Source organism: Chiloscyllium plagiosum, unplaced genomic scaffold (assembly GCF_037043375.1).
Source record: "Chiloscyllium plagiosum isolate Xiang-an unplaced genomic scaffold, Cpla_swu_hap1 HiC_scaffold_39, whole genome shotgun sequence".
In the NCBI taxonomy this organism is placed as follows: Eukaryota; Metazoa; Chordata; class Chondrichthyes; order Orectolobiformes; family Hemiscylliidae; genus Chiloscyllium; species Chiloscyllium plagiosum.
In genome coordinates, this window is record NW_028270177.1 from 8,070,293 (window position 1) to 8,085,435 (window position 15,143).

Below are 15,143 nucleotides of genomic sequence, written 5' to 3' on the forward strand. Positions count from 1 at the left end.
TTTTTGGTCTTTATGTAGCTCTAATTTATTGTAAAGTAAAAGTTTGCTGAGTAGATGTCGAGTACTAATTGGAGTCAATGCAGGACAGTCCCTGAAGCAGCATGTACCAGAGTTTCTTCCTTTTTTTTTGCATATAATCCATATTATTGACACTATTTGCCATGAACATTTTTATTCAGATGCAGACAACTCATCAAGGATTTAAATGCTTGTTTGACTTGGAAGCTCCACTTACAAATTTAAAAATTGTTTTTTTTTAATTGACACCTAGAATTTTAAACAAATTCTTATTTAACCAGTTCCTTTAGAATGAATGTTTATTATAATTGGAAATTCAATTATAATAGTTTGACAAACTAATTCATTGTAATATAATGTTAACAAATATCATGAATTTTTAAACTGTAAAGCTCTGTTTCAGAAGGGAAACTGATTGCTTCAGGTGCGAAACACTAAAAGATGTTGCTAGGGTGATTGAGCTAACACTTCAATATTAGCACAAGTTCTTACCAGTTTATTAGTTTGTCTAAAATTACACTTCTTGCCAGTTATAGTTTGCCTATGTATATTATGTGACACTTCATAAGTGTATTGACTTTAGAAATAAATAGAGGCCTAGGGGATGAATGCAAGGATGTTATGATGAACCTTCATAGTAGTTTGGCCTCAGCTGGATACCAGTTTTCATTTATGAACACCACACTTTAGGAAGGATTTGAAGGCTTTAGAGATGGTACAAAAAGATTCGCAAGACTGTTCCCAAGGATGATGGACTTCAGTTGCTGAGATACATTGGAAAAATGGGAGTTGTTCTCCTTGGATAAGAGAAGGTTGTGAGGAGATTTGATAGAATAGTTTAAAACCATGTGGAACCTAGACCAAATAGATGTAAAGGGAACTGTTCCATTTGGCAGAATGGTGAAGAACCAAGAGTCACAGATTTAAAATCATGAACAAAAATAAAAGTAAAATGAGGAAAAACGTTTTTTGCAGTGAGTGTTACAGATCTGGAATGTACTGACTATGAAGGGGATGGATAGAAAAGGGTTTTGAAAGGAAATGGTAAATGGTTAAAGAGAAAATTTTCAAGGTTCCAAGAAAAGCATGGAGGCAGTAGATCCAGTTCAGTTGCTCTTGCAAAGAACCAACATAAATATTACGGTCCAAATTAACCTCCCTCTGTGCTGAGATGTAACCGTGCCATGACTGACCACTTTGGAAACAACTGCATTTAAAGGCATATTAGCACCAAAGGTTGCTGTTTAAAACAATCCTTTTCTGATGCCTGAGAAATCAAAGGAGACACAACTTAAGACATTGAAAGAAAAGACTAGAAGTATTAGAAACTGACATAAAAAGTAACTATTTAATAATAGTCTGTCAACCTATCTTTTTTCTGTAAACTGAAAAATGTACTGCGTTGGTAAGTCCCCTTCATGGTGAATCACATAACCTATCAAGCCCTAGACTAGCTTTCAGGTAACCAAATAAAACCTGCTTGTCCTGTGTCACAAAAGCTGAAATATTATCTGAACTTTACCACATATGTTTGTAGGATTGTTTTTAAATTGTAAAACACAGTCAATATAAATAAATATCAATTAAAATTAAAATTACTGGAAAACTGAATATTAAAGTCAAGTTTTAATCTAATCAGAAGTTAATCTAATCAGTTATGAAGTTTCTTCCATTGAATCTCAGATGTATATGATTTCCTTTTAAAAAAAAAGCTGAAACATAGTCCGTTACTTTTCAAGGTTGTTACAAATATTTGGAGTTAAAGCACATGAAAATAGGTTCTGATTAGTACTGGTCACAGTGAGGCATTGTGGAGATTAAGTTTTTTTGTTTGGGAGGTGAAATATTTTTAAATAATAGAAATAAATTGAATTTTATTGACAAATCAATCAGTTTTTGCATGTCTGAACTGCATATAAAACAAATATCCAGTGTTCAGTTTGTATGAGAACTTTGGTTTCCTGAATGTGACCAAAATGTCACCCTTTAGTGACACCACAAAAGAGAATGATGTTACTCTCTACTGTTGTATGAAGTTTGGATTAGTCTGTTCTATTGCCAAACTAACCTTATCATTTTACAAGTCCCTCACGGTCCAATTTTCCCAGTCTGTTTTCAGTTACATAAACGATTTGCATTCAGACAAGTACAAATGGACTTGAGTCAATTTTTCAACATTTACTTCTCTCAAACTCAAAAATAATAACTAGATTGTAAGGAAAGATCAGGCCAGTTGCTTTTGGTGTGGATCTTCATCAATGTACTAATCTTAAATTATTGAAAGGCATTTAGTGCCCAAGTTCCTCTCTGAATAAGAGGAACATTTAATATACACTTTACAGTTGTCACTTCAATTTAGAAATCTTTTGTGGGGTATGGGAATTTGTGCTGTGCCATCAATAACAGAATCATAAACTGATATATAAAACAAAATATTTAATGTACAGAGAAAATTATTCTTTGAGCACCTTTCACACACACTTGGACAAGATGCAAGTAAAGGTATACCTTTTGATAAGCAATTACTTTCTCACCTCAATTTAAAAGTCTCTTTCTTTTGCAACTCTTTTTGTGTCTCTATAGATCATGCTGTTATGTTTGGTTCCTTTGATTCTTACTCCTAAGCTTCAGATCATAAAATTTTGCAAATAGGTTATTCAACCCACCAAAACTGTACTCCTTTTTTTAACATTAACCAGGCAGAGTGTATTATGGCACATTATCAGCTTAGGAGAATCAAGAGATAAGTTCAGCAAGGTACTGTTGATGGGTTGTTCATAATTAGAGAATAGTAGGAATAGTGTTGATGGAACATATTACTGTATAAACAGACGAAGGCCTTTTAATATACTTTTTCAACTCTGTATGAAGATAAATCATGGTTTTGCACAATGATGCAAGTTTGGCTGATTTTCTGGCAGCATCTTGATTCAATTCACAATTGGAAGAGGGAAAAATAAAAACAAATGGGATTCCAGTTTTGTTTATTTTGCAATAACTCTTCAACCGTTTCTTTAGTGTCAGAATTGTAAAACTGATAGATTTAGCAGGTTTTTGTGTATACTTTGTATTGCATCAATTTTTAGATCAAAGTAGATGTCAATAAACAAAGTTCTTCCACATTATGTAAACTTGGCTTTAAGTGTAACTATGTAATTCTTTCTTTCATTCATTGGCATTTCTTTTAAAAACATCATCTTATTGTTTGAGTTATTTTGCATAAAGCATTTTTAACCTCAGAAAAGGACATCTTCTGTTGATGTCAGTATATGGTTAGCTTATGAGAATAGCTAAGTCCACTTCTTTTGGGTGTGAATAAAGGACACTGAAAGAGTCATGGCATAGAAACAGATCCTTCGGCCCAACTCTTCCATGTTGACCAGGTTTTTTAAACGGAACCAGTCCCATTTGCCAACGTTTAGCTGAGTGAAGTGTATAGTTTCCATTTTGTAACTTTCAGGTACCTATGTACAGTGCACCTTCTGTGTTGGCACTTAAGAGCAATTTTGCAAAATTACTGGCAGATATTCCAAGAACACTTACAATGGTTTAAACATATAACCATTTGTATACCATGGACAAACCAATTTGGAATTGCCTACTGCTTTAGCAAATAACACAATAATAATAACAATACAGTACATCTAATACAATTAACTGCCCATTGTTTTTGAGGTTGGTTTATATTTGTAGTTTTTCTTTCCTCACCTTGCATCCTGTCAAGCCCTCCTACATCACATGCATTTCTCATTACGGAAGATGGATGCATAGCCTGCTACGTACACATGCTAATATCTCTTTAATTGTTTGGAGCCTGGTTTGATGTTTCATTTTAATTCTTCTTTTGACTGTAAAGAGTATCATACTTCCTACACTTGATTTTCTATTCTCTGATACTTCCATTCATTTCCCTGCCTCTCAATTTGCCTGATCTGAATAAACACTTTAATGTTGTGAACCATGGGGCTAAACCTATTCCTGATGTTATCTATGAATACTTTGAGCTACCTTTACCATAAGGTTTTAACTCTATGTGCTGGCATGCCAGAATTTCCAATGTATTTTGTATTCTAGGCTAGCCATTTTAATTTAACTTCAGACACTCTTGAGAGCCAGGTAATATTTAACCTATCAGAAGCTATAGAGGTGCAAATAGAATATATTATTACTGTCCTGCAGAGATAAATAAGACAAGTGTGTTTCAAAAGTATTATTTCCAATTCAGTATCCTCTCTACTGTCCCACTGTCACCTTTTCCAGTGTTTCTTTTATTTGTAATTTGCATTATTTTATCATTCAGTCAATCTTAGTTGATTCCTTTCCAATTTTCAGAATTAGGAGCACATTCTTTTATCCAATCAAATGAGGGCCTGCTATAGTCAGCAGACAGGTTAAATTTGATATTGGTAGATCCAATAGCTGCAGGTTTCATTTAGAGAAGCCAATTGATGTTAATCCACCATCCAAGTTATTTATTGCATTGTATTTGTTATTCTTTCCTCATCCTTTGGTTCTTTCACATTAAATGGATTTTCTAGAAATGTGATTGGCGAGTCAATCTATTCCAAACAGATGCTGTTGTTGTTATTAAGCATTTGAAGCTATTTGGTGAGATGTTTATTTCATATTTTTCCCTTGTAGAGATGTCCCTTAGAGATGTCCTTTCCTCTCTCGGTTATTTCCGAGAATGCAAGTCACAGAAGGAGAAAATATCATCCTTTAAGTGGGGAAGTTAATGGAAATGATTTTTCTTTTTGTTCTTATTCATTCATGTGATAAGAGAATTAGTGACAAGGCCAGTATATATTGTCTATTCCCAATTGTCTTTGAGAAAGTGCCATCTTGAACTGCTACATTCCATACAGTGAAGGTACGGCGCGCATTGCTGTTAGTTAGAGAATTCTAGTATTTTGACCCAGTTTGATAAAGGGATGGTAATGTATGGTGCTTGACTTGGAGGGGAACTTAGCAGTGGTGATGATGTTTGCAGGGATCAAATACTTTTGAATATACAAATCATTTCTTGTTAGTTTTTCCAACAGAGGATGGAACAGTGAATGCTTTAAAAGATAACAATTCAATTTTTTTTTGCTTCGAGATCTTGTCTATTTTAGACCCCTCCTTCCTCTATCCCTGATCAGCAGGTCAGTTTTGACTGCATATCAGCAAAAATCCCTTAGTAAATTAGAGCAATCAAATTCACTTATCAAATTTAAACTGGAATTATAACCTGAGTGCTAGAGTCTAGGCTCTGAAGAGCTGCAAGACATTTAATACTCAATTTTAATCCTTTTCTTTAAAAAAGAAAGGTTACTTTATTGCTTCGTGAACATGCATTAAGCTCAAGTTAAATATGTGGAGTTGAGCAATCTTGAGAAATGCTGTGCTATTTAAGTGCCAATCATATTCCTATAATATATAAAACCTCACATGCAGCCTATGAAAAGCTTTGTCATCCAAATAATTAGAGAGCACTCCAATATCTGTTTTTGAAGAACGTACCGACACTGGTCTGAAAAGCAGTGAATTTTCACTAGGTGATAAAAATATTAGAGATAAAAATTTGTCAACTGATATGGGAAGATCTGACCTGGGTCACTGGTAAATCTCTCCAAGAAGAGCTTAAGGGCAAGTCATAATTCCAGTGTGGAAGAGAAAGATGAAAGCTATAGCTGGTTTCTTCTGTAAGTTACGTTTTGAGGTGGGTGAATCCATTTTACTGCTCTGATTGTGCTTTTGATAATAATGTAAAAGGGAGAGTGGAAGGTCTACACAGCCACTTTCCGTCAAAAAGCATTGTCATGGCAACTGAAATAGAAAAAAGTACTGATAGTGAAAGTCATCCTTTTTTCTTCATTCACTTTAACCAGAGGCATTGATTAAATGGTGAACTGCCACGGGAAAACTGGTAAAGTGCTCAATCTACAGATACAATTCATTGAAACTAAGACAGAAAGATGATAAAAAGTGAAAACTGCAAATGCTGGAGATATGAAATGAAAGCAGAAGATGTTGTAATCCACCATCGTCTACAAAGTTAAAGAATGCATTGTAATTGTGGAGGGGCAAAGGGTCTTTGTCAGAATCTTTTCACTTTATAGATGCTGACGGATTTCTTTTGGAGGATGCAGGTTTACAAGTTTCCTAACAGCAGATATGTGACTTCTTTCACTTCAAGACTTGTCCATATTTTCTCCCCATTTGTTACAAGAAATAGTCAAACCAATCTACAAACAGACGGCAATTTTTTTCTCAGTTTAAATCAGGGTTGTGTCTGAAGCAATTAACTCATTCCCTGCTGAAAGTAAATACTTCACATACATGACAAGTGGTTGTGCTTCAAAGTATTTATTAGGTTGTGGATTTACTTTAGATAGTCTAAGAAAATGATGAGATACTATATGTAAGTTCTTACCTTTCAATATCATTCTACAGCATATGTGGCAAATTACATTTTGAATGTTTTTTTCAATAATTAGCTTGCTCTTTCTGGTTTCAAAGAAACATTGTTACAGAGTCTTATGTACACACGTATATTTTAAAAATCTAAGCTTTGTGATATGTTAATACTATGCTGTGTATTTCCTACACAGAATAGTATTCTTGGTTCTGATTATCATTTTTGCACTTAAACTGGCAGGTGCTAAGATCTGGGGAAGTTCTGAATGAAGTGGTAGGTTCCCAAGTACAGTTTTGACATTTTTGTGCTATCAACAAGCTACCTGTTTCTTTCCCCACCACCATCTTTGTTTGCCTCTCTTCCTTCAATGGCCAAGTTCTGGGTTCTCATGGCAGTTTTCCAGCATCTGCTTCACATCTGCTTGTTGCTGTTTTGGAATGCTTTAATTCAGCAAAGGCGTTGTTCCTGATTTATGACAAAGTGGTGAGGGATTGAATAACGTCAAGTTTTTAACAGTAAAGGTAACAATGAAAAGGTTCAATTGAATCTGGGACCAATGATCATTTTGTTTCAGTGGCACAGATGATGGACCCTCTCATTTTGTTTTTTTTTGGGATGGGACTTTAGTTATTAGTGCAAGGTTGAAATCAATCTGTCGCAGTGATATTGTAATATGAGCATGTTATTTAAATATTTCCCCAACATGGAAAATTAAAAACTGAATGTAATATTGGCATATATATCAGACACTGATTTAAAAATAACTTGAACTGCTCCATTAACTCTTTCCAGTCGATGCATAAAGTGTGATCATTATTAAGAAGTTGGAGGTGTGATTTTTGTGACATTCAATTTTCAATGTACTAAGAGGTGCAAATTAAACTGTCTTTCTAAACACAGCTAATTATTTTCATTTGTGGGAATGCTATACACTAAAACAGTCCTGTTTGATTTAAAAGTATTTTGATTTTCTGTAGGACAGAATACAAAATTCTGAAGCAGAAATTGTGTCTAAATCTGTTCTGGTGTGTTAAACATGGTGCCTTTTTTGACAGATGCAGCAAGAGGGTATCTCTTTTCTCCTCTCCCCAATTCATCTTCTCCAAGATGTATTGCTTTTGTGTTTTTGAATTTCCCCTAAAATTCTGCAATTTTTTAGAAGTTAACTTTGTAATTGTCATCACTTTATTAGACGCTGCATTTTGTGTAAAACTGAGTAATTGCATAGGCACACACTTGCCCTGCATTCATACATGCAATGAGTAAAATGACTCAATAAATTAATTAACACTTAATCAGACATCGTAAGTGTTCTCCCTGACTTGTTTGAGAGCGGTGTTCACCAAAAGTATGGTTATTCAAAGTCCAATTGCATTGTTTGTAACTGTTGCCACAAAATTAAGTATCTTCCCCATGTTTTGTGAAGGATTATCCGGTAAATAGATTTCCCCTGCCTTTTCTCCCATTCCTGTTTTCTTACCTAGTCACAGGAAATGGCTAAAAAGGTGGACATTAATAGGATACTGAGTCCAAGGCTTATATGTCACTGCTCCCGTAGAGCTGATTGATTAGATTAGATTAGATTACAGTGTGGAAACAGGCCCTTCGGCCCAACAAGTCCACACCGACCCGAAGCGAAACCCACCCATACCCCTACATTTACCCCTTACCTAACACTATGGGCAATTTAGTATGGCCAATTCACCTGACCCTGCACATCTTTGGACTGTGGGAGGAAACCGGAGCACCCGGAGGAAACCCACGCAGACACGGGGAGAATGTGCAAACTCCACACAGTCAGTCGCCTGAGGCGGGAATTGAACCCGGGTCTCTGGCACTGTGAGGCAGCAGTGCTAACCACCGTGCCGCCCACCAATTGTGGGCGCCCACCTGATTGTTTGGGAGCATCCTAAAACTGCCCAGAGATTATACAAATTTCTTTAGCAGCTCCCATATCAAAAGAAGTAAAATCAGCAACCACCTAGTGTACTGAATTTGAACCTATCACATTGCTCTTTGCACTGGAATTTAGTGCTCATTAATATATTGTAGTCCCATTGCAATTCAACCTACTGCAATGCTACAATAATTATTGAATTAGGTTTATTGTCACATGTACTCACATGAGAACAGTGAAAGCTTACAAGTCACCACTTACGATGCCATCTTAACTACAGAGCAGAAAACTAAGGCAAACAAAATTTAAGATGTTAATCATTACAGTCCTTCTTACTAAAAGGCAGAAAAGCAAAGAAACACAATAATCAGTTCAACACCACAGTCCATAAGCACCTGGCCATGCTGGGCTCACACTCCTCACAGTCCTTGACCTCACTCCTGCCTCTGCCCTGGGCTGCCTGCTCTCACCACCTTGCAGCCAGTTCCTGGTACCACCGCCGTCAGCCACCCCAGGCTACCTGCTCCCACTCTGGCTGCCGATGGCCCCAGGATACCTGCTCCTGCTCTCACCGCTGATGGCCCCAGGTTACCTGCTCCCATCTCACCGCCGTCAGCCACCCCAGGCAACCTGCTCCCACTCTCACCGCTGATGGCCCCAGGCTACCTGCTCCCACTCTCACCGCTTATGGCTACTTGCTCCCACTCTCATTGCCAATGATCCCAGGCTGCCTGCTCCTGCTCTCACCACCATTGAAGAGAGCACTGTTGTTGATGTGTGTGCATGGACTTTCAGAAGGCATTTAATACAGTGCCACACAACAGTCTTGTGATGAAAGTTAAAGATCAGGGAAAAAAGAGTCAGTGGAGATATAGATTCAAAATTGGCTGAGTGATAAGAAACAAAGAGTAATGGTTAACGGAGGAAGGTTTGTAGTGGAGCTCCCAGGGGTCCATATTGAGACCCTTGCTTTCCCAAATATATATAACTGATTTAGATCTTGCTGTTCATGGGACAATTTCAAAGTTTGCAGATGACGCAAAGCTTAGAATAATTTCAGACTGTAAGCAGGACATTGCAGAATTTCAGAGGACGTTGATGAGTTGGTGGAATGGGCAAATAGATGGCAGATGTGTTTCAATGCAGAGAAGTGTAAGGTGATGCATTTTGTAGGAAGTACATTGAAAGACAATATAACAAAGGGAATACAATTCCAAATAGGTTGCAGGAGGGACCTGGATATGCATGTACACAGATCATCAATCATGGCAGGACAGGTAGAGAGCAGGAAGTGAAGCATACAATATCATGGTTTATTAATAAGGCACACAGTACAAGAGCAAATACGTGATGTGTACAACACTTGTTACACTTCAACTGGAGTAATGTGTACGGTTCAGTGTGCCACATGATAGGAACAATGTGAAGACATTGGAGAGTGCAGAAATGGTTTAAAAGAATGGTTCCAGGAATGAGGAAATTTCAGTCAGGACGATAGATTGAAGAAGATGAGACTGTTCTTGGAGAGAAGGAAACTGGGGAGAGATCTGACTGAGGTTTTCAAAACCAAGAGAAGCTGGATAAGACAGATAGGAAAAGAAAACTGCTCCTGCTTATAAAAGGGATAAGAACAAGTGAGTATAGATTTAAAGTGATCTGCAAAAGAAGCAAGGGTGAAAAAGGAAAAGTGTTTTCATTTGTGAGTAGTTAGGGTATGGAATGTATTGTGGCAGAGCCAGGTTCAATTGAGACATGCAAAAAGACATTGGATGATTACTTGGATAGAAATAATTTACAAGAGTATGGAAAATAAACGGGCAATTGGCATTAGGTAATAGTGCTCATTTAACAAGCCAGTGCAGGCATGATGGGCTGCATGGCCTCCTTCTGCACCATAACAATTCTGTGTGCCACCAGCAAAGATGCTACCAGGCAGTGAGCTAGCATGGATACTATCCAAACTATCTTGGTACTTTGTAATTATTTTCTTCAAAATTTAGAAACAGTGAAACACTAGTTATTTCCCATTTTCTAGTTTGCCAGCCCTTTCAAATGTTAAAAATGGAATGATCTTATATCTGTGCAGCTCTACCAACTTATATAATGTGATTTGGTTCATAATATTAGTATTTAGAAATTTAGCTTCTAAAATGGAGAAAACCATGTATAGCTTTAAGTTTGATTTGTATTTATAAACTTTAAGGGTTAAAAAGGGAAGGGCATAGAATTCAAAACTGGAACTAAAACTTAGTGTAGTACTGGATTGTCTGAAGTTTTATTTACATAGTTGTCAGTGAGGTCAATAAAACCTTTGAGGTGAATAGTTGGATGTATTAGAAGCAAAGCTTTAAGAGAAAAATAATTGCTGTTGCCAAACAAAAGAGTATTTTATGGTAAGCAAACAGAAATCCAGAAGTCAGATAGTGGATGCAGGTTTCTTTCAGAGGGAAGAGGACCACAAAATCAACAATGAATTTTAGCAGTCTTCAAAACAAGACAAGAAAAGCAGCAAAAATGAGCAGAAGCCTGTGTAAAATGAAACTAAAGAATCCTTGTTAAGAAATAAGTGAGCAGTTTTAACAGCTTGTTTTAAGGATATCAGGAAATGACATTGATTAAAGAAATAACAACAAGTGAATGCAGAAATTTGCTGAAAAGAAATAATTGCAACCGAGCCAACTGATGAAGGAATTTTAAAGTGGACGCAGGGTTACCCCTCTCTGAGGTTTGGCTAATGTTGTTGAGAATAAAAGGGTTGAATATTTATTTCTGAAATTTGTAATAAGACTACTTCAATTAGTCTTTGTATTGTGAAAATAATATTAAGTTTTCCCTTTCTGTGTAATAAAATTTGATGCTCTCTTAAAAGTACTTTGGCAACATCTTGTGAATATATTCAGTGACTGTCCACCAGTAAAAATAAAATGTGTGCGCTATCAAACCTGATTTCACTTTGGCATCTGACTTGTCCAATATTATCATCAGCTGGGATCATAACAATATGCTTGCTGAAAGTGAAGAAAATCAGTAGAAGTTCTCAATTCGTAGTCAGCTAAACAGCCGTAGGCTATGAAAACAAGGTTATGGTTGATCGACTATATGTTTGCATTGGTATCCCTTTGCCCAGTTTCAACCCCAGTCTAAATAGGACATTAATACTTATCTAAATTTTATAATTAAAATTGATCACAAATATAAAGTTTGAGGCATTCCAAAGACATACCTATTGAATGCAGGTGTTATTGGATCATTTTAAATTGCACATAGCTCTCAGTGAACAGCTTTTTTTTCGTAGGAGTAGGGTGATATTCTCGCCATGATTCCAACACACATTTCTGGTACTTCATCTTATAAAACTATTGTTAGAAAATCTTTTGCTTCATTTTGAAATTGTATGGTTTCATATTATTGTTTACTTATTTATTTTGTAAGTGTAAACTATATGTAATTTACATACAATGATCAAATATTCAAAAGTAATTGGGCTAAATTGTTATAGGAAAGCACATCAGATAGGTGTTAGTTATTTTTCTAGAATAGATTCTAAATCCCGCCTTTCCTTACATATCAAATTTGGTTGTAAGTAAGTTTTTATTGAGAGAACAAATAGAATAGAAAGAGCAAGGAAATGTGCGTGAAGTTTTATAGATACCACTTTGAAAACATCTTTATAAACTAAACTGACAAGTTCTACAATTGGAGTGTCTGCTTTGGGGAATTACATATGATAAAGCCATTGGACCACAACATGTCCGTAATGTTCTTTATATAGAATGTCAGTCTGAATCATCTAAACATCTAGAAATGTTTGGGTAGAATGCATGCAATTAATAGAATATACATAAAATAGAAGCAAAGAAAACAAGACTTTGCACATTGCTTGGGGTGTGGGGCACAAAGCCCTATTGAGCAGGCTGATTGCACTCTTCTAAAATGTTAAAGACAATTTAAAACATAACTCAATCTTAAAAGCAGTTCATCTAAAGTAGAACTGATAGCTAATATTTCTGACTGTCAGGTCTCTCCAGTACTTATAAGGTGGTTAAGGGTTGTGGGGGAGGAGAAAGAGAAAGCAAGGCTATGAGGTTGTATTTAATTGATAGAATGAATCAATTATATTTACAGTACATTGTCAGATTCAAGTGAAACATTGACCTATGCATTGTGTTATTGCATAATGTAATGGGAAGTAATTATATTACGTTAAAGTTGCAATTTCTTACCTTTTTAAATTAAAGCTGTGAGCACTGAGTTTGAAAAATAGGGAGGGGGTTGGGTGATAGACCAGTCAGGAAATTTCTTTAATGTATTTTCATATAGAAGGGTGTCATCACTGGTATGCCAGTAGATTTTAGACCTTTTTTTGTTGATTGAGAGAAAAGAAACTTTTGATTATGAAATCATTCAAGACCGGGAATACAGTGATATTTGAACAGACTGATTTTAGCACATTGTCTGTTTATCCTTGGGACATGAATCTTTCTGCCAAAAAGAAAAGAATCTCTGCTTATTAGGTGTAAACGTGCACCAGTGCAGAGGTGAGCTTTCCCACCTGAAGTAGGGAATCAAGTTCAGCTATCCTAACAAACTAGAGATCCAAGGTGAGCTATCCCAGCACAGAATGAAAAGCAGGCACTTTTGGAAATATATTTTTCTGTACCAACAACTTGCTGAATTAAATTATGTGCGGGTAAGATTTTGTACATTTGTATAAAACATGGTTTGCAAGTGCATTCCTTTGAATTATGTAGATCTTTTTGGGGATATTCTATTCAGAATATATTCCAAAGTACTTATACATTTCATGTGAAATTAGTATGGACAGTTTCAAACCAGGTCATATTGAATATCGGCATACAACTTGCCTCACTCAGTAGAAAACTGTCAGAACCTGAAATTATTAGACTGCAATTCTGGCACTTTTGCCAAATTTATATTTGCTGGAGCCTTTCAGTGTGCTGGCCTTACCAGAGAATATAGAGCTTTTAGGGGAGGGCACTTAATTAACATTAGTTTGTGCCTGTACTACTGTATCTGTATCTCCAACATCTCCTACCACCAAGATTAAAACACCAGGTTATAGTCCAACAGGTTTATTTGGAAGTTCTAGCTTTCGGAGTTGTGTGATTTTTAACTTTGTCCACCCCAGTCCAACACCAGCACCCGCACATCATGGCTACCTCCAAGATGACAGGAACACTTACTTGATGTTCCCTAAGTTCTCCATATCACTCCCTCTTTGTATAGAAACCAAAAAAACTATCAGTTTTAAATAGCAATTTGGGAGATCAAGGTACTTGCCAGGCTTAGATCCCAGGAGGAGTCTTCATTCATCTTTGTTAAGGTGTAGTATGCTACTATTGTAGCTTTACCATCAAAAATCTAGAATCCCTACAGTGCGGAAACAGGCCCTTCAGCCTAACAAGTCCACACTGACCCTCCGAAGAGTAACCCACTCAGACCCATTCCCCTACTACTCTGCATTTACCCCAGACTAATGCACTAACCTACACATCTCTGAACACTATGGGCAATTTAACAGGGCCAATTCACCTCACCTGCACATCTTTGGATTGGGGGAGGAACCAGAGCACCTGGAGGAAACCCATGCAGACACAGGGAGAATGTGCAAACTCCACACAGACAGTTGCCTGAGGCAAGAATGAACCTGGGTCTTTGGCATTGTGAGGCAACAGTGCTAACCACTAAGCCAGCATGCCGCCCTCAAATACCAGTTTTTGACTGTCTTGGGCCCTGGTCAATATCTGGACTGAGATTTCATTTACCCTCCAACATGTGGGCCATGGTTCCTTCCGAAAACAGAGATCTTGGTTATGAAATCATAAAGGCTTCGATAAAATGATATTAAATACTGTTTCCAGGTCTTCCACTCCTGCTGTAACTCCCAAAGTAAAAATATCAAATTGATGAAAAGTAGAATGCTTTACACAATTTAGATTGAAGACATGGGTAGTCTCGAGTCAGCTTTACCTTGCAACCATGCTTGTTAAACTTGATCTGGGTGTGCTTGATGTTAATACTGTCTGAAATGGGAAAATATTCATGTCCCCAGTGCAAACATTCTTTTCCTTGGTAAGCAGAAAAAAAATCAACCAAAAAAATGTAATTTTCCTTATATTCAGTGGGAACTGACATAGTTTAGATTTCAGCTAATTCATTGGGGAAGGATGTATGAGTGAAGATTCTAATTAAAAAAAAAATTGCTGCTTTGAAAATTCTCATTTCATGTCGAGAGAGACAAGATTGGTCAGATCACTTGTAAATTGTGCTTGTGTTCAGTGGGCATCAAATAACAGGCAGATTTTATATTTTGAATCATCTTTTAATTTGAAAGGCAGAGGATTTGAATGCACGGGGAACAAATGTAGCATTTAATCTTGGATTTGTACCATAGCCAGCGATTATTATTTGTATGGGATGTGTAAACAGCACTGTAACTGTATTATTTCTTTCCCCCTCACTTATATAACCTGGAGGGTACTAAAAAGTGTTCTGCAAAATTAACATTCTGCTGACTTTCGCCTATAAATGAGAAGAATAGCTATTAACATTTGTGTATTTTCATTATGTAAATGGTGTTAACACATGCCCACAAATTGCCACCAGCTATGCAATAATTTTCTCTCAGTGATCGTAATGTGTCCAAGTGAGTCATTTTGATTATGACATGCTAATTACATATTGCCTTTCAGATTCAGAAAAACCAGGGATCTTTAATGGTAAGGTTTTATGAGTTTGCAGAGGAAAAAAAATTCACTTTTTTTTCCTGCTGGCTGCCTTTATGCATGCTTGAATGCTTTACTTTAA

General features: G+C 36.5%; 1 protein-coding gene across 9 annotated transcripts in view; it reads left to right on the forward strand.

Annotated features, from left to right (window-relative positions):
* map2k5 (mitogen-activated protein kinase kinase 5) overlaps positions 1-15,143 on the forward strand; it is a 379,209-nt gene that overhangs the window by 305,892 nt on the left and 58,174 nt on the right. For 4 of the 9 annotated variants that reach the window (XM_087981145.1, XM_087981146.1, XM_087981151.1 and 1 more), the window contains 2 exons: positions 6,659-6,691; positions 15,029-15,055. The exons of 2 other annotated variants lie outside the window; for them this stretch is intronic. In XM_087981145.1, the coding sequence (XP_087837271.1) occupies positions 6,659-6,691; positions 15,029-15,055 (60 nt within the window). The remainder of the gene's footprint in view (positions 1-6,658; positions 6,692-15,028; positions 15,056-15,143) is intronic. 3 more of the 9 variants (XM_087981147.1, XM_087981148.1, XM_087981152.1) reach the window with 1 other exon arrangement.